This window comes from Oryza sativa, chromosome 10 (genome assembly GCF_034140825.1).
Source record: "Oryza sativa Japonica Group chromosome 10, ASM3414082v1".
Taxonomy (NCBI): domain Eukaryota; kingdom Viridiplantae; phylum Streptophyta; class Magnoliopsida; order Poales; family Poaceae; genus Oryza; species Oryza sativa.
Window position 1 is genome coordinate 11517870 of NC_089044.1, and position 19907 is coordinate 11537776.

Genomic DNA, 19907 nt, shown 5'->3' on the forward strand with positions numbered 1-19907 from the left:
GTTTTTTTCACAAGATGGCATAATCCCAAATTTGTCGAGAAAGACGGGAAGAGATTGGTTTGCTTGATTTGTGCTGGCCGTGTGGTAGACAAACAAGCGAAGTCCTCCGGAATATCCAGGATAAACAAGGGAAGAGAAGAGCCCCACTTTTTATTTTCCGGCTCAAATATCCGAATCTCACCATTCAAGATTCAACCAACCGACCAATGCCCCTCGCGTTTCGTTTCTCCCGGATTCTCAATCCGCGCCTCAACCCGTCCACGAATCTTGGCCTCGCGCTCGCCTCCTCTTTCTCCTCCTCGTCCCGCCCAGAGCAGCCGGAGCTGCCCGGGGCCCGCGGTGGCGGCGGTGGGTTCCCGGCGACCATCAGGGAAGGAAGGGCGGAGATCTTCGCCGACGACTCCAACTCGGTGTTCTACAACAAGGCCCAGGTCCCGCCTCTTCGCACATTTTCCCCTTTGTTTGTGGCTGTGTGGGTTTGGTGTTGTTAGGGCTGGAGTGGGCGGAGTGGGCACACTTGTTTGTTTCAATGCTTTCAGAGACTGGAGCTGTTGTGTGACACAATACGCATTTCGCAGTAATAATATTGCCAAGATGAAGACTTTGACTTGAACTTCGTCTTTGGTCTAGGCACAAATCTATCAAAGAAGATGGGTACTGCAGCTTTATTTTGCATATATTATCTGCCCTATTAGACCCTTGGATGCTGTAATTGTCTTCGCACGTTTCCTCTGTCTAGTCAATAAATCAGATAATAGTTGGTATGAATGGTTTGGATTTCTTTCGAAGACGGCTTTAAACAAATGTTTCCATTGTTGCACTTATGTGGTTTTCTGAACTAAAATTGTCAGGTTAACAACAGGGATCTTTCCATTGCTGTATTGAGATCGTTTATTTCGAGAAGACGTGAAGAGCATGATATCCAATTAAGAAGAGGTATTTAGTTTGGGGAAAAAAAAATGCACTACTTATTGCTCTACTACCCATATTTCTCTAATTGCTTCACCAGTATATCCAACCATTACCATGATGAACCAGGCAGTCATGCTGAACTACCGCCGAAACATCAGGGCCACATAAGAGGATCATCTGAGGACAAGGCATTGAGTGAAGAAATTAGCTATAGAGCACCAAAAGTTCTTGAGGTACATTACTGAATTCTTGCGCTGACACACATATGCGCGCTCGCACATGCCGACACGCACGCAAGCACCCTCATATACCTATACCTGTACTTGGGACAACAGTGTATAATGATGGTCAGACAAAACAATTATGAAAAGAATTATATTTGATCCTGGATTGTTTGTTTAAACATATTTTATGTAGTTTAGTTTAGTATTGAGATTCATCCATTGAATAGATAGGGTAAATAGAGCTTGCATAGTTGCATATACAATCTTGGTTCTTTCTCTTCAGTTTCTTTTTGTCATGGGTCTTGCAGGCTTTAGCTGCATCGGGATTAAGAGCCATTAGGTATGCCCTTGAAGTAGATGGGATTGGGGAAGTTATAGCTGTTGACAACAATGAAGGTACTCATATTATACTTCTATGACAATGTTGCGGATGCTTTTTCAGAATTTCTGATTACTAGTTTTCTAACCTTTGTATAGTTCAATGAACCCTTTGTTCTATATGATGGTTGTAAAAAAAATGTTTTATCAATTGCAGTAGCTATAGAGGCTGTAAAAAAAAATATCCACCACAATGGCAGTGTGGCTTCTTCAAAGGTGGTACCTCATCTTGCGGATGCACGTGTTTACATGCTCACCCACCCAAAAGAATTTGATGTGGTATGGCTTTATTACTTTTAAATGTATATGTTTTATCATCAAGAATAATTAAGTGGCAATTAATTAGGTATGGTATTATGTTGCTAGCTAGTCTGATTAGGTAGAACAATACTTAAACTTGTACCAATAAAGAAATATCTGTTTGCTGCCAGTCCTTTCACAGATTAGAAAATTAAATCCAGCAGATGTAGGCTGTGTTCGCTGGATCATGTTCCCAAGCGGAACAGTGTGCACGGAAAACGGAACGGTCTATTAGCACGTGATTAATTAAGTATTAGCTTTTTTTTTTCAAAAATGGATCAATTTGATTTTTTTAAGCAACTTTCGTATAGAAACTTTTTGCAAAAAACCGCATCGTTTAGCAGTTTGAAAAGCGTGCACGCGGAAAACGAGAGAGAGGGGTTGGGAAAAAGGGGTGCCGAACACAGCCATAGAACTCTTCTCTACATACAGGCATGATTCATAATTCGATGTTTCAATAAACCACATACAGGCATCTAAAGTTCTACAGATTTTGATTTTCTTCTTTTATGCTTCCAACCTGTGGATGCTAATATCTCTTGCTTATAAATCAAATACTTGAAGGCAACTACTTAAATTGTACTCCCTCCATGGATATTTATACAACTTTTTTTTTGTTTAAAAAAGTCAAAAGTTTTATGGACTTTGACCAACAATTAGTCAAATTACAAGTACATTTAGTGTGTACAAAATTTATCAGAGACTCATATTTTGAAATGTTTTCACAATTCACAAAATGTTGGTTCAATAGATCTGAACCATTTATTTCGTGAGCAATCGATTGCCAACGTTTAATCTTGAAGACATTTTCAAAATAACATATGCCACAGGTAATAACTACAATTTAGCCACTCACACAATTTATAAAAAACTGGTATTTAAGGTGAGTATTAACTCAACCAAAGAACATTAAAATTACCATACTACTCATATTTAAGTACATTGGGAATGGGTCAAACAAGAGAAAGAAGCAATAAATTGGCATGCATGTGTTAGAGAAAGAAACGGAGGGAGTAATGTGTTAGCGATCAATTATTGAAATGCAATTTTATGGATGTAATTTTGTCTTGAAGTGACTAATCTAGATGTTACTGTATGTATTAATGGTTGAAATTTTGAGGTTTACATGTTTATTATCCAAGGCAGTCAATTGCTTGTTCTAAGTTATTAAAAAAAAGTAATGTGACATTCTCCTCAATCCTCATCTTTTTCCATCTCATCTGCACATATACTTTGTACATATCCGATTCCAGGGGAAATATTATCCATATTATTCTGTACTAATGCTATATACTTCTTGAATCAGGTTGACCTTGACCCTTATGGATCTCCTGCAGCATTTCTGGATTCAGCAGTTCAGTGCGTTGCAGATGGTGGTATTTTGATGTGCTCAGCTACAGACATGGCTGTGCTTGCTGGTGGCAATGCAGAAGTTTGCTTTTCCAAGTTAGTTTCAAGCATTAAAATCAATTGCTGAACATAGGACTACCAAATCCGAACTATGTTGATATTTTGTACCTCCAGGTATGGGTCTTATCCACTAAAGGGCAAACACTGCCATGAGATGGCCCTGAGGATTCTTCTTGCTTGTATTGAGGTAAGACTTGAGTTAGTTTTCTTATATTCCCTTAATGTCACTATAACTGGGATTTTTTTTTTGTTTTTTCTTGCAGTCGCATGCCATCCGCCACAAGCGCTATATAGTTCCTATAATATCAGTGCACATGGATTTCTACATTAGGGTCTTTGTGCAAATCTTCACGTTGTCCCCTGCTTATACCTTTCGTTGACGCATTCCATCCTTAGGATTTATGTTATTTGTGCAATTCTGATTATTTTTTACAGCCCACAATACATTTACAAGTGTGCCCTCTCCATGCAGTTCAGCTAGCACAGTGAAAAGCTCACCTCTTAAATTGGCACATGTCTATCAATGTACCGGATGCAGTTCATTTCACCTACAAAACATTGGAAGGATTAATTCAAAGGTAGTCTTTTCTTATTTTTGTTTCATTGTCTTGCATGATGTGCTTATGGATATAATCCTTTTCTTTTTCTTCAGGACAAGAGGAATATCGCCCTACCAAATTTTTCCCCTCTTGTGCCTCAGGAATGTGCTGAATGTGGCCATAACTTTGTTATGGGGGGACCTATATGGAGTGATCCTATGCATGACAAAGAATGGGCTGCTTCCATCTTGTCAAGTATCCAAGCTATGAGTTGTGCATATTCAGCGTATGCAAAGATTTCAGCTATAATGACATCAGTATCAGAGGTGATGCCTATTTTTCTAGTTCATTTTGCCCTTGTTGGACATATACTATGTACACTAGAGAAAATCCACAGATATGTACTGCCTCCGTTTCAGGTTATAAGACTTCTCTAGCATTGTCCATATTCATATAGATGTTAATGAATCTAGGTACACATATATGTCTAGATTCATTAACATATATATGAATGTGGACAATGCTAGAAAGTCTTATAATATGAAACGGAGGAAGTAAGTAGCAAGCAAGGGTTCTTTTTATTATGTGGCAGTGTAATGTGCAAGCACTTTTTTTGGTGATAAAACCCCTTGATACAGACATAGAGTTAGGGTAGATTCCAGTTGTATTCAATAAATTACAACATATCATTCTATGAAAAACATAAGGAATGTTGATTTTTTTTTTTTGTATCTGCAATATTTTGTGCTTTTGTGGATTTTTCTCAAACTAAATACAACTGAACTACCAAAATGCAAAGCTGGCTCTTTCGTTTGACTTTGTATCTCTTATTTAACTAATTCAATGTATGGATTACATTTAATTATTTCCATCTTTACCTTTAGAAGACATTTTTTACTCTGCTGCTATTCCAAAGTGTAATTTGACACTTAGTGATATTCCCTGCTTCAATTCAATAAACTAGGAGGCTACATCTCGATTGGAAGTTATATGCAAAATTAAAAATCCTATGCAAGTTATGAAAATATAACTCAGAAAGAATACAAGCAAACGAAATAGTTGACTTTTTTTCTAGACAATGTACTTTTGACTAAACAGAAAAGCAAGCAAAGCAGAACATTTCATCCAATTTCACTTACTTGTGACACGTCAACGCCTGCACCAAACAATGCCAATTTCTGGCTACATAAACTACATAAAAAGATCGAAAACTTCTGGCTAGCATCATGTTTGCATTTTGTAGTATCACATTCCTCATGCTCCAATTGCATTACTGCTACCATTGTTTTGATCTAATGATATTACCCATTCTGGGTCTAATAGTTAGCAATGAAATCTGTAGAAAAGATGTAAAATTTCTCTGCAATGCATTCTGACAATTAGCCACCCCACATTCAGCACCTGTTGCTTGCATGGTAACACTTCCATACCTGATAGAAATGGTTAATCCACTCTGAGGTGAGTATGGAAAGAAAAGGGTGTGAATGCGTACTTTAAAATACAGCTGATTGATCTGGTCACACTTTCTGTCTGTGTGGAATGTTGTCCCACTTTGTTTCTTGACCACCATTGCAATTTGAATATGATAATCTTCAGCCGCATTTCCTCACTCATATTCCGTAGTTATATTTTGTATGATTTCTTTCACAACATGCCCTGCTGAAATAAAATGCTTCATCTCAGGAATAAAAAAAATATGCTTATTGCCTAATCAACTCTACTTCCACAACAGTTTTGACATATCCATTGAATCTGTAAATCATAAATGTCATTTTCTTGTGCAGGAATTGCCTAAAGCACCTTTATTTGTTAGTCTTCACAATTTGTGTGCAACACTGAAGTGCACCAATCCAACCATTGCTACGTTTCAATCTGCTATCAGAAATGCTGGTTATCAAATATCAGGCAGTCATGTGGATCCCTTGGCTCTTAAAACGGATGCCCCTATGTCTGTAATTTGGGACATCATGCGATGTTGGGTATAATGAAAAACTGTATTGGTTTGATGTTAGTAAGCCAGAGTTCATGGTGAACTGATTCATTGGTGGTTTCCTCTTGCAGGTCAAGATTCATGCTGTAAAGTATCGACCTGGAAATCATCCAGGTACCAGGATACTGTCCCAAGAGCCTAAATTACAGGTATATTTGGTTTCATGTATGCTTTTCCTTTGTCCTGGAGATCTGGCCTACTTCCCACCTGGCAGCTTGATTGCATTTTTATGCCAGTAACAGTTGGAAGCAAATTTGACCGTTGGAATTTAAATCTGTATAAGTAGCTTAAAGTGACATTTTTATGGGGTACTATGTCTCTCTGATGGAAACTGTTATGATCCCTTCTAAGTTAGAAACGGTTGCCATACTAGCCTGCTGGGATTTAATTTAGAATAGTAGAATAAAGTACTAACATGTTTTACCTAGTGCTAGCTATCCTGTTAGAAACTAGTAAATCCTTACTGATATTTCGTGCTTATTTGCTGTGATTAAAATATACTTTATAATTATTAATCCTAAAATTATCAGGTCAACTCCACAAGAAATTTAACTAATATTGTGTTCTTCAGATATTTTTGTGGACTACTATGCAAGATTTTCTTTCTTCTCAATGGCTATATTTTTTTAAAATATCATTCACATAGAATAATATAAAAAGGTATATCCAGAAATTCAAATTTTGTGTAAGACCACATTGGTTCAATTGCTACTCTTTTAAAACAATATTGTGAAGAGCTCATACATACAACCACAAAAGATCCTCTAGAGTGGGAGTAATTGTATAACGTACTGGACTCATTTTACTCCTACAAGATAGGATATTTCAAATGAAATACTATATTTCAAACACTAATCCAATGTTACTTTAGTTTATAGTTGAATTGATTGAATCTTTTCTCCGTATCTTATTGTGAGCTTTACGTATCCAAATTATACTACTACAGGCAAAATTTTCCCATGTACCTGGGGGTTTAGCAGTACAGAAGAGCCCAAGATTTGTACCTAATCCTGAAAAATATTGGGGTCCTAAGACAAAGGCTGGGAGACAACCAAAGAGATTACCAGTGGACAATTTATAAATATTTACTGACAGTATGGTTGCAAACTAGGAGATTGAGATCAGTTGCATTCTTTTGTTAGAAAACCGAGCATATACAAGCTCAAGTTCAAGCTCAGTTTCTGGAGGCATGTATGTCCTTTCGAAAATTTGGTGGTCATTACAGATTACTAACGGTCAGTTGCGTGGGTTGGTGTTAACTACAGGCATGTCCACTTTGCTACAATTTTCAACTGCACCAAACTCTGGCATTGCCAAATTTTGTGAAGATGGCAATCCAAACATATCCTAAATACTCTACCATACCTTACCATGCCAATATTTGGTGATTTTCTAGAAACTTCACATAATACCAAACAAGAATATTTGGCAAGGTAACAAATCAAACTACACCCATATACCTCTACCTTTCCAAATTTTAGCATCGTCAAACATTGCCAAATTTTGGTGTTGCCAAAAGTTGGCAAGATTTATTTTGGCATCAAAGTGAACAAGCCCTACATTTTCATTGGAGTGCTATTGGCATGGTTTGAAATTATTGTGTTGTCAAAGAATATAATAGTTGTTTCTAAGTGTGGACAACGAAAGTAAATATCTGTATTGTTTGATTCTTAGAACTCTGCCCTTGCAGTGTCCCTTGGGAGCCTATTTATAGAGCTAGGGTTTTGCTTACACAGTTTTACATTGCTTATATTGTTATCCTTTGATAATGACATTCAGGGCTTGTTCGGAATGGAGGGATTTCACATATTTTTTGTAGGATTGGTTATTCCTTTGGATTTGGCACTGTTTATGCATTCGGTTCAAAGGAATCATGCGATGAATTTTGTAGGAATACTGTAGCAACCCTGTGAAAACGTAGGAATTTGATAGCATTATGAACATCCACTCAAACCTCATTTCTTTTCATTAGCTACACGGGATGGATGCTAATCATGTTGGAGTGACTAGATGGGAAATAATATTTTATTGCTTAATTGGAGTTTAATCTATCAGATTACTGCTGATTGGAAAATTCCAATGGTTTATATATTCCTGTGTTCCGAACACTCCTACAATCAAATTCCTATGTTTTTCAATCATATGTTTTGCATATGCAATCCTATATCTTTCATGTGTTTTTTCTATTCCTATATATTTTATGTGTTTTTTCTATTCCTATAGTTTTCCTATTATGTGATCCGAACAAGCTCTTATGAGGGTATACATGCCTTTTTCTTACAGATAGTAATACTTGGGCCAGTGTGGGCCTTTAGATGGATCTACTAGGCTGTTTTAGGGCTTCATCATACATGGGGCCCTTGTCTTCAGTCCTGCTCTCTCCAATCTCCATGCCAGATAGCCTTTGCTAACTCGGCATGGTCCATACCTACGTACAATAATCTTTGTTGTGTATTGATCTTTGCTACGTGTGGTGGTACTATTACACAAACGATTTTCCTGGACAGGGACTCATTTAGATTGTAGGCAGACCATAACTGGTCGCGTCTGGAAAAATAGGCTTATTTTTGCGTGTGCTCCATTTAAGAGGACCGCACGGAAAAATCAATTTTACTGTGCGGTCCTCTTAAATGGACCGCACGCGAAAATGAGCCTATTTTCGCGTGCGGACCAGTTAAGAGAGCCGCACACAAAAATACCCACCCTCTCCTTCCCTCCAACCCACTTTAAACTTTCGCCTCTTCTCTCCTCCTCTCTATCTCTTTTTCTTCCCTCCTCTCTTCATTTTCCCCGTCCTCTCCTCTCCTCCCCAAGTCCCGATGGCGTAGGCGGTGACGGCGGTGGTGATGGCGCGCGGCGGCAGCGGCGGTGTGGCGACGGCAAGCGGGATCCGGCGGGTGGCAGCCAACCTCCGCACGGATCCGGTGGCGGTGGCCGTCCCCGCACTGATCCGGTGGTCGGCCGCCCTCTCTCCCGCGGGATCCCGCTCCCCTCCCCTCCCCTTCCTTCCCTCCCCAGATCCGGCGGAGGGGAGAGGCATCGTCGGTGGTGCGGTCGGAGGGGAGCGTAGAGGCCAGCGGGAGCGTGGATGCAGTGGCCGACCGCCCTCCTCCCGCGGGATCCGGCTCCCCTGCCCTCCCCTTCCTTCCCTCTCCAGATCCGGCGGAGGGGAGGGGTGTCGGCGACGGTGCGGCTAGAGGGGAGCGCGGATGCCGGTGGCATGCGGTGCGGAGGCTGCCGACAACGACAACGATGAGGACGATGACGAGGAGGATGACGATGACGAGGAGGAGGCGGCGGCGCCGCTGGATTCGTTCTTTTGAAAAAAAAAATTTTGGATTTTTATTTTCTCGTGCGGGCGCGAAAAATCCGATTTTCGTAGACCCTTGGGCGTGTGTGGGCTGCCCACCTGCACACGAAAATCAGATTCAACAAAAACCGTTCTCCTAGTAGTGTGGTCTTTGCGAAAATGATTCCCCTTAGACGCCCGACCTGCAATGAAAAATCCTTCCACGTGTTGGCGATGATTTAAAACTGAAAAGAATTGAGTGCCCTGGACGACAGGCTCTCTTTTTCTTTATACTATATACAGAAGCACTCTCTTTCTCTTTCTGCATGTTGCATGCATTGCGATGTGTACTCGCTTTACTCTCTTATAGGTTCAAAATTGTATTAGTAGCATCTAAACAAATGTTCTCCTAAACTATTTAACGGATCTACGATTCGATTATACCATTGATTTTGTTTTAATTAAATATTTAAAATAAAGTCTCACATGATTATAATTTAGAGGAAAAAAAATATATGCTTCAACCGTTAAAAAATTGCTGTTTCATATGTAATAAGCGAATGTTTCAACTGGTTTTAACTATGTTGCATCGTTTAAATTTTTCTTGTGTACTTTTTCTTTTTTTTCAATGTTGCACATTGTGTAATTTGAATGTTCAGCAAGTATATTCTAATGTTTCACTAGCTCATTTGTAAATGTTGCACATTGTTCTTCATATGTTGCAACAAGTATTACGTGATGTTTCAATTAAAAAATATAATAATATAAATCATGTGTGATGTAGTTATAAAGAATTTATTATAACGAATATAATAGTATAATTAGATAGATGATTAAAAAATTAATTTAGGAAAAAATAAGTTTAAAGTTTGTTAAAGAGGTTATTTAAGTAAAGGGAGAGAGAGACAGTGCTCCCCTAGCTGATGCCTAGGAGTAACAAGCATGCATGCTAGTGAGTTGATTGGACTTGGTAGTACATGCGGACAAATGCAACGATACTTGGTTGAGTGATCGAGGAGAGATGGTGACGCAGATTTATACTGGTTCAAGCCCTCGAATGAGGTAATACCCTACTACAGTTGGTGTAAATTGGATCTATGTCGTGGTGCGCAGATTAGCAATGAAGTGGCTGATGGCGCGTATGGATGATGGAGTCAGTAACCCGCTTAGGGTTTCCATCTGCGCCCTTTATATAGAGCTAGGACCACCGGTGCCTAGATGGTAAGACAACCCTTATAATCCGAGTGCTTGCCATCTATTTACAAAGGATAGGATTGATTTCCTTATCCGATATGTCTTCCTTATGTTACAAATGCGCAGCATGGGCCTAGGGCACTTGGCCCATCCCATGTCGTGCGGCCCAAAGGCCGAGCGCGGATTTTTCGTCAACAGAGTGATGAAGGAAGCCTTGAGGTAGTCGTCTTCTTTGAGGGCGATTTGATGATAGCCTGAGTAGGCGTCGAGAAAGGAGAGTAGCTCGCAGCCGGCTGTGGAGTCGACCACTTGGTCGATGCGAGGTAGACCGAATGGGTCTTTAGGATAGGCCTTCTTGAGATCTGTGTAATCAACGCACATACAGCATTGTTTAGTCTTTTTCCGGTTGATACACCTCTTTAATAAAGCCAGCGGCTAATAGTTTTGTTAATTCTTCCCTAATAACCTCCCTTCTATCCGGAGCAAACCGACGTAGCCTTTGCTTGATGGGTTTGGCGTCAGGACGCACGTGAAAAGAATGCTCGGCAACCTCCCTCGAGACACCAAGCATGTCCGAGGGTTTCCAGGTGAATATGGCCTTGTTGGCTCGGAGGAAGGTGACGAACTCGTCTTCCTATTTGGTGCTGAGGCCAACACCGATGGTAGCTGTCTTGGTAGGAGTGGCCGAGTCGAGCATCAGATGTGTCGATGGAGATCTTGGAAGTTTTGGAAGCAGACAACTCAATGTCGCCGGCTGATTTTGCCAATGCGTCGTTGGCGATAGCCTCTTGATGGCCTCGAGGGATTGGGCCATGTCGCAGCTTTCTTTGTCGCAGACGAAGAATTGCCTGATGTCTGCTCGGAGGGAGATTATGCTATTGGGGCTGGGCATCTTCATCATCGCGTAGGCGTAGTGAGGAACAACCATGAATTTGGCCATCGCTGGCCTGCCGAAGATAGCGTGGTAGGCCGTTTCGAAGTTGGCGACCTCGAAGACCACGCTCTCGGTGCGGAAATTATCTGGTTTGCAGAAAGTGACCTGAAGAGTGACCTGGCCAAGGGGAGTTGATGAAGTGCCAGGGATGACACCATGGAATGGTGACTTGCTTGGTTGGAGGAGGGATTGCGAGAGCCCCATGTCCTTGAAGGTCTTGGAGAATTGGATGTTGAGGGCGCTGCCTCTGTCGACAAGTACCCTTTTGAGTCGTACGCCTTCCATTATCGGGTCAAGGATGAGTGGTAGCGGCCTGGGTGAGGCACGTGGTCTGGGTGGTCTGATTTGTCGAACGTGAGGACGGTTTTTGACCACCGGAGATACTACGGCGTGTCGGCGATGGTGTTGATCTCTCGCTCCGTGAGTTTCTGCTTGCGCTTGGACTCATAGGCGTCTAGGCCTCCGTATATCTGATTGAGCTCGGCATGAGGATGTTGGAAGCTAGGAGACCTGGACTTGTCATCGTCTTGCGCTGGGTTGTGTGTCTCCTTTGGCAGGGTGGACTTGTCCGCGTGGAGTTGTTGTGCTTTGAATTGGGATCGTATAAACAGGGACCATCCATGAACTTGTTGATGTTGTCGGACTTGGGTGGCTTGAAGCGTCGCTGGCTGTTGCTGTGCTTGGCGACGTTGACCTCCTGTTTGCTCTTGCGTTTGGGGGGTTTGTTACGATTTGAGTCAGCGTTGTCTCGGCGGGATTGGTATGAGGACCGTTTCTTGATTTGCGCATATTCCACAAGCTCGGAGTTGGCGTCCTTGTTGGCGCGGTCGAACATTTGTTGGACGCTGATGGCGCTGCTCGCGCTGAGTGAAGTTTTGCGGGGCCACCACTTGATGAAGTCTTCGTTCTTGCAGCCTTGGTGGAATGCCGCCATTACCTCGGTGTCCTTGACATAAGGGATTGTGTTCCGCCGTTCTTTGAAGCGGTGGATGTAGTCGGTGAAGCGCTCGCCATCACCTTGTGTGATCGGATAGAGGTCGCAGTGGGTGCTGGGATGAGGGAAGGTGCCTTGAAAGTTGGCAATGAATCGAGCCTTCAGCTCGGCCCAGCTGTTGATGGTATACTCGGGGAGGCCAGTCAACCAAGCCCTAGTGGATGGTGTTAACATGCTTTGGGGTCGATCTTGCCATCGTACTTGTCAATACCCATGGGTTTGACGTTGGTGGGCCATTGTACCCAGCGGAGTGGTTCGGTGAATGTCGGGATGCCCTTGACCGTGTCGTCACGGCGATGTCGTGGATCGGGGGAGAGGTCGATGTAGTCGTGCATGGGACGGTCGTCGATGTGACCGTCCGGCATGCGCTCGACATGTCGTCGTCCTGCTTGTTCATCGATATTGTGGATGCAGAGTTGTTCCGTGTCTCGTTGTCAGCGCCACTCGTTCAGAACGTTACGGAGGTTGGCATTGAGTCGTCGGTTGGAGTCGATCTTCTCGCGCAGGTCGCTGTGGGTGTTCCGGTATGAGCTTCTTGCTTGCGGGGTCTAGTGGCGATCGTGCTGCTGACGAGAGGGACCTTGGAGGACGATGTGCCAGCCGCGGATATGGTGGGGGCCATCTCCATGTGTTGTACGGCGGTGGCTTCCACCATAACCTTGATTTGGCCGATAGTGGAGTTGACAACCATGTACTCATTGAAGTTGATGTTGTCTGGCGATGCCTTGGTTGCCACGATGTTGTAATTAGGGGTCATGAAGATGTCACCCATCTTTGCTTGGAAGCTGGCGTACCGAGTCGCTCGTCCATGCTGGCGCAATTCTTCCATGTGCCAGTTGAGGTCTTCCTGTTGTTGCTTGATGTAGCGTTCCTCCTCTTCTCACTCCTGCTTCTCTGCCTCCATTTCCGGGCAAATCACGACGAAGACGTCTCGTGAAGGGTGAGGAGACATCGGCGTGCTCCGAAACTTTCCGACTCAGAGTCGGAGAGGTGCATGAATTTGTCGAGGAACCCGACCAAGCGAGGCCCTAGTTCGTGGGCTAGCTGTGGATGTGGTGCGCCTTCCCTGCCGCCATCGACGGAGATCTTAGCGCGATGGTTTTGGCGGCGATGGTGGCGAAGTTGCTGATAACAAAGGTTAGCTGGGGTACCGTGGTCGGCGGCGAGGTGCTGGGTGAAGCAGGCTTGAGGAAGCCGGCTTTGTTTGCGGTGAAGTCGAAGGAGCCGCAGTGGAATGCCACACCTGCGGGGAAGCGGAGTGCCTGGGTGCAACCCATCATGCTGGGGCTCGCCTGGACTAGTTCGCTAACGTCGTTGGTGACAAACATGGAGGAGCCGAAGATGATGAGAGTGGTGGAGGGGAATGTGGTGGTCGTCATGAAGGTGACTCCGTGAGCTGCCATCTCCTCCTGCCAACTGTTGATTTCTAAGATCGGCAATATAATTTATGGGGTGCACAAAATCGAGGAGAGATGGTGACACAAATTTATACTAGTTCAGACCCTCGGCTGAGGTAATACCCTACTCCAGTTGGTGTAGATTGGATCTATGTCATGGTGCGCAGCTCAACAATGGAGTGGCTGATGACACGTATGGATGATAGAGTCAGCAACCCCTTAGGGTTTCCATCAGTGCCCTTTATATAGAACTAGGACCGCGGTGGCTAGATGGTAAGACATCCCTTATAATCCGGATGCTTACCATCTATTTACAAAGGATAGGATTGATTTCCTTATCCGGTATGTCTTTCTTATATTACAAATACGCTGCATGGGCCTAGGCACTCGGCCCATCCCATGTCATGCAGCCCAAAGGCCTCTCCTCAGGTAACTTCCCCACTCAAGTCGTTAAATGTTGTTGTTGTGAATGATGGAGAAGAGGAGGTTGATGATGAGGTTATGGATGATTACTTGTTCAAGTCCATAACCAAGGAATCATTGCCACACCTGTGTGAGTTGTTTGAGAAAATTGAACAACAATATGCAACTCTTGAGAGGCAAGAGTTCTTGCTCATTCGTGAGAATGAGCAAACTAATGAACTCAAGGGTGAACTTGATAAACAGAGAGAAATGAGTTTTTGGTACGGCTTTACAAGAAAACCAAAGAATCTACTCTAGTCAGACCGATCTAAATCGGATTCGAGGGTAACTTTTAATTCCACTAAAAGTTTATGTTTTTGGGTACTACAACCATTCACCCCCACTCGCTTAGGCTGGCTCGGTTCTTGCTGTGCAATCCTACAAGTGGTATCAGAACCTTGTTTTCTTCTTCGGATCTTTATCGATCTTGTTTTAGCCATGGCTAAGAAGTTTACAACTAAGCCCCATATTTTCGATGGATTGGATTTTCCCTATTGGTGCACAAAGATGAAAGCTTTTATGTGTGCAAAAGATTATAATATTTGGCTAAAGGTTATTAATCCATACGAAATTCCTTCTCAGATCAATACTGCTGGTTTAAAAGCTGAATTTGAATAGAATTACAAAGCTCGCAACTATTTGCTTAATGCTATTTCTCGTTCAGATTTTGCTCATGTTTCTCATCTTGGAACTGCGCATTAGAGGATAAACTTTTGGATTAAATGGCACGCTTTTCAAACTGCTAAATGGTGCATTTTGTGCGAAAACTTTATATATGAAAGTTGTTCTAAAATATTAGATTAATCCATTTTTCAAATTTGTAATAATTAAAACTCAATTAAACACACGTTATTACGACCTCGTTTTGTGTGAAACACTTAATCTTCATCTTCATGTTCAGGAGATTCAAACACCACTTAGATTTGGAATACCTTAAACAATTTTCATCAGGGTAGTCTGATATCATGGAACTACATAGAGGTTGATATTTGAGATGAAATCTGGAGAGGCTTATTGATGACTATCTTGTGCTTTAACAAAGTTTTAAGCAATGTTATGTTTGTTGATTCATCTTTTGATATCAATTATTCTCAATGTGAGGTTTCTTGACACTTCTTGAACGGTCGTGATATTTATCAGATATTTTAGAGCAACTTCTATATAAATTTTCGCACGAAACACACCATTTAGCAGTTTGAAATGTGTGCCACAAATATCCAAAATTTCATCCAACTTTTGTTGGAGAAACAAATGGGACCTTAGTTAGTGGTGCTAGCAACATCTGGGTATGATCTGGAATCCTGGACTCAATTTCTTCCAAATGATTGTGTTAGCTCGTCTACATTTTCGTCAGAAGGGTTTTCTGGAAATCTTCTTTATTGTTGCTTGGCAGATTTGGAAGCAAAGAAATGGGTTGATATCCCAGAATATGCATCCATCCTTTGAGGCTTGCAGACTTTTGTTTAAGAAAGATATTCTTCTGCATATGTACAGAATGAAAGAACCCTTAAGAAAAGGTATTTACATCTCTTTGTAAATATCTTTTCTTAAATGAAAATATACCGCGAGGCAAATTTATCTAAAAAAAAGATAATGAGGTAGTTCCCCCATAAGAATTTCTCGAATAGACGTTTTCTGCTTTTACCTCTAAGAATAAGAGATGTGTGACGATGAATAAAAAACAAGAGTTTACCATTGAATCTCTTAATTTTGAAATTGCTAGATTATGATCTCTTATCCCTAATGATGATGATTGCAATAATTGTGAGGTTTTAATGACCAAGATTTCAAAAATAAGATATGCTAATTCTTCACACGATTTGAGATTGAAATCTTCTCTTGCTCTTGGAGTTGCCACGCGCACACACACTTTGGATGAATTGTTGTTAACAAAAAGTTGTTGAAAAAAATATCAAACTGTGTTTTATGCTAGTTAGATGTTTTGTAACAGGTCTTCGGGGTCACATGGGTTGATGTGACGGGGGAGATTATTGGGCCTGATGTGTGATGGGGGAGATTGTTGGGTTTAGTCCCACATCGGTAATTGATGATGGGGGAGCACGACTTAAAAGGTGGGGGCGGTCCTCACCCATCAGACTAGTCTTTTGGGTTGTGTAGGGCTAGGACCTAAAGTTGTGGCTCCGATTAGGCCTGTGGTGGAGCAGGTCCAATGTGACCTAGGTGGCCCACGGTTGGTGGGCCAGGCTGCGCACTGTAACAAATATGATTTGTGCTAAAAGGTTAAAATAAAAACATGGTGTTTTGAATTTCTGAACATGCTCACTAAACAAGTGAAACGTGCCTTAGGTCATGTTGAGTACATGGAGAACGTTGTAGAATCTGAAGAAGTGTTCTCTTACTCTAGATGTCTTAAGCAAAAAGGTATTAAGGTTAATTATGAAAATTGTGATAATTTGAGTAGGGAAATGTTAACAGTGAAATTTTGCAAGATATAATCGGATTTGGAGATAGATGTCTTAAGCAAAAAGGTGTTAAGGTTAATTATGAAAATTGTGATAATTTGAGTAGGGAAATGTTAACAGTGAAATTTGGCAAGATATAATCAGATTTGGAGATAGATATCGAAGCGGATTTGAAGGAGATTGAATCTTGCCAAAAACAGACTGCACATTGGCTGGGCAGCGTATCGGCTGGAAATAGAGTCGGGAACTAATTCGGCCGATATGGAAAGTGGCCAATACAGCTTGACTTGGGCTTAGTTTGGGCCTCGATTGAACTAACCGACATTGCCGTATAGAGATACAACTTATTTAAGGCAATAGTATCTATTAATTAGGATATTAAAGTCGGTTTGAATTACACATATGGTAAGAGTCTGCCATGTGGACTTGTTTGATGTTTTTATCTTTAGGAAAGTTTGAGCAGTGTCCATAATGGACAAGTTTTGTACTTTGGGTATAAATATAAATCCAAGATCATTGTAAAACAGGACGACAATCCAATTAATACAACTTTCGGCGCATCGCCACCTTTTCTTTTAAGTTTTCGACGAGTTCTTGCTTCAAGTCAGGGTCAGGGCCGGCCCTGGGGTAGGGCGGACAGTGCGACCGCCCTGGGCCCCTAGGCGTCAGGTGGCCCAACCGGCTATACACTGCTATACGTGCATATATAGTGCGTTTGGTTGCTTTGCGCAGGAGTATTAAGTTAATCTCACCTTTAAAACCAGACCATTAATTTACAGTGTTTATCATGTTGCCCATTCTTGTGTATGCTAAAATAGCACCCTAAACAGAATGATTAGACTGAACTCATGGTAATTAGTACCTTTGTATTTTTTTTTCCTATTTAATTCACTCCTCTTGTGATCTTGCACCAATTTATTGAAGATGTATTTGTCGCTAGTATGTCTTGTATGCATTCTACTCTTTTCACTAGGCTTAGATATTGCTTTTAAGGGTGATGTTTAATGACATTTAAATTCTTTTACTTGAAATAAAGAAATATGCAATGTTTAAACCAGTGTTTATTTTGAATGACTAATGCTTATATATATGCTTGATTGGATTGTTATTCCTTAAATTACTCTTTGTTTGTTCCAAATGCCGCAAGTGAAAATATTGCTTGTATTTACTTTTAAGAGAGGTAACAATGAATACCGAATCCTTGGAAACAATCTTGACGACAATGACATATTCACGGTGAGGAAAATAATGAGTACATAATCCTTGGAAACAGTCTTGACGACAAGGATGCACTTGAAATAATTGAGAGATTTTATGTTCAATGTCAAACTGAGCACAAAAATTTCAAATAAAAGCTGAAAGTTCTCTTGGAGTTAATTTGAGACTGAATAATAATGCAATTGGTATATGTCTAGGGGTTTTCTTTTATTCTCTGTACTTGTGAATATGTTGCGTTATAAATTGTTTGAAATCATGAATTTTGATTGTTGATTTGATTTTACTAGTAATATCTTTGGTTCATGATTGTACTCTAGTGTATGCTTGCTATCTAGTTGATGACTTTATCTTCTATTGCGACACATGACCTTGAATTGCTTTATGTATAATTCCAAGCTCTTGAAAGTAAATAAGTACTAAATGCTAATGCTTGATGAAATCATTGTCAGGAGGAGAAAAGATATACAAAATGTGCATATTTTCAAATGCTAGGGAAATTTTTTTCTTTTCAAGTGAGAGAAATTTGTTTTTTGAATTTTGAGCACTTCGATGGGGAGATTATAAAATTGATATGTGTTTGATCTTTATTTGATGAACAATTGGCATATGGGATATTGTTTTTGATATTTGTAAATTATTGGAAAAGTGGTTTTGGAGATGGTTGATTTTTAGATGATGAACATGATGTTTGTCTCACGGTTGTGGTCACAGCGGCTAGGCTAGGCCGATCATACCAGTGCTAGGTGTGTGGTAAGACCAGTCGGCCCGATAGTCTGACCGACCAGCTCTATGACGGTTGTTTCTTTGAATATGTGTGATTAATTCATGTTTATGGCTTCTATATGGATACTATACATATGTAATACTATTGTGTGCTAACATTGAGCCAAGTTGGAGAGAACATGTACTCGGATATGGTTTCTTGGTTGATGTATGTGTAGGTGAGTCTTGATGCCTCGGAAGAATGTTGCCGGTGATGGATCGGAAGTCAATTTGGGAGAAGATGGTGTTCGGACGAGCAGGATATCATACGGGATACTTACTCCGAAGATCAACACACGTTGTTGGTGAAGATTTCATATATATGGCGTATGATAGAGAAATTGTGTGCGTATGGGATACGGAGTAGAATTTGGAAAAGAGTCCAAATTTGGTGCGGTTGGACTTTGTAAAGTTTGTTTCTTGTAGGGGAAGGTTTTCTAAGATCTTAAGACTTATTGTACAAATTGGGTTTGTGGCTTTAGGCTGTCTTACCTTAGATATAAATAGGTATGGAGGGTGAGGCCTCTTGGTATTGATTGGGTGAGAATTAAGTTTAGATAAAAGTTAGGATCTTGAGTTTAGTCGAGATTTTTGAGAGGAGTTTTGTTGTTGCACCTTGTAAACAGAATAAAAGTAATGAAGTTTAATCTACTTTGAAATCTTTGATTTGTGTTTTCTCGAGGTGGCAGTCCAGTTGGTGGGACAACAGTAGTAAAACCGGCAGCTTCAGGACGGTCAGACCAACGGCCGCGATAGCGACGGTGGTGCGTCGAGCGGTCAGATAGAAGAAACTACACTGGTCAGACCGGAGGTCTTCAAGCGGTCAAACTGGCACATCAACTCCGATCAGATCAATTTATATCAGATTCGAGTATAACTTTTAACTCCTCTGACTAGGTTAGACCCTGTTTAACAGGATCCAGGGAATAAATATTAGGATGCATTCGTTTTCCTGGGTTGGGAACGCTACCCTCCGGCACGGAAAATAAAATGGTCCATAAGCGCATGATTTATTAAGTATTTGCTATTTTTTTTCAAAAATGGATCAATATGATTTTTTAAACAACTTTCGTATATAAAATGTTTTCAAAAAATACACCGTTTAGTAGTTTGAAAAGTGTGTGCGCGGAAAACGAGGGAAAGTGGTTGGGAAGCAGCTAGAACGAACGCAGCCTTAGTCCATATCAAATCGAATGTTTGGATACTAATTAGAAGTATTAAACGTAGACTAATGACAAAACCCATTCCAAAACCCTAAACTAATTCGCGAGATGAATTTATTGAGCCTAATTAATCCATGACTAGTCTATGTGAAGCTACAGTAAATATGTGCTAATTACATATTAATTAGGCTTAAAAATTTGTCTCGCGAATTAGCTCTCATTTATGCAATTAATTTTATTATTAGTCTATGTTTAATATTTCTAATTAGTGTCAAACATTTGATATGACATGTACTGTTATTTAGTACCTAGATCAAA

At 41.0% G+C, this 19907-nt stretch overlaps 1 protein-coding gene and 1 non-coding gene across 5 annotated transcripts; one reads left to right on the plus strand and one right to left on the minus strand.

Moving 5' to 3' along the window:
- The first annotated feature begins 152 nt into the window (after nucleotides 1-152).
- LOC4348435 (tRNA (guanine(26)-N(2))-dimethyltransferase 1) lies at nucleotides 153-8260 on the plus strand. 4 transcript variants are annotated; one of them, XM_026020839.2, is made up of 14 exons: nucleotides 153-431; nucleotides 631-654; nucleotides 852-936; nucleotides 1039-1145; nucleotides 1445-1532; nucleotides 1672-1793; nucleotides 3121-3260; nucleotides 3339-3411; nucleotides 3488-3576; nucleotides 3697-3802; nucleotides 3877-4089; nucleotides 5548-5742; nucleotides 5825-5902; nucleotides 8037-8260. In XM_026020839.2, exons 1-14 carry the CDS (start codon nucleotides 207-209, stop codon nucleotides 8079-8081), a joined length of 1590 nt encoding a protein of 529 aa, XP_025876624.2. In that variant the 5' UTR covers nucleotides 153-206; the 3' UTR covers nucleotides 8082-8260. The 4 variants fall into 4 exon arrangements, with proteins under 4 accessions (XP_025876624.2, XP_015614865.2, XP_015614866.2 ...); XM_015759379.3 differs by lacking the exon at nucleotides 8037-8260 and adding an exon at nucleotides 6700-7484; XM_015759380.3 differs by lacking the exons at nucleotides 631-654; nucleotides 8037-8260 and adding an exon at nucleotides 6700-7484.
- A 3996-nt stretch (nucleotides 8261-12256) lies between these two features.
- LOC112936726 (small nucleolar RNA Z256) lies at nucleotides 12257-12352 on the minus strand. The gene has a single exon (XR_003239150.1). It is a non-coding gene; the product is annotated as a small nucleolar RNA Z256 (small nucleolar RNA).
- Between the last annotated feature and the right edge of the window lie 7555 nt (nucleotides 12353-19907).

Excerpts from the sequence above, each read along its gene's own strand:
- LOC4348435 (XM_015759379.3), top strand. The coding sequence starts at position 207 with ATGCCCCTCGCGTTTCGTTTCTCCCGGATTCTCAATCCGCGCCTCAAC. Across the intron at positions 1,146-1,444 it reads GAGCACCAAAAGTTCTTGAG|GCTTTAGCTGCATCGGGATT; the intron begins GTACATTACTGA and ends TGGGTCTTGCAG. Across the intron at positions 1,794-3,120 it reads ACCCAAAAGAATTTGATGTG|GTTGACCTTGACCCTTATGG; the intron begins GTATGGCTTTAT and ends TTCTTGAATCAG.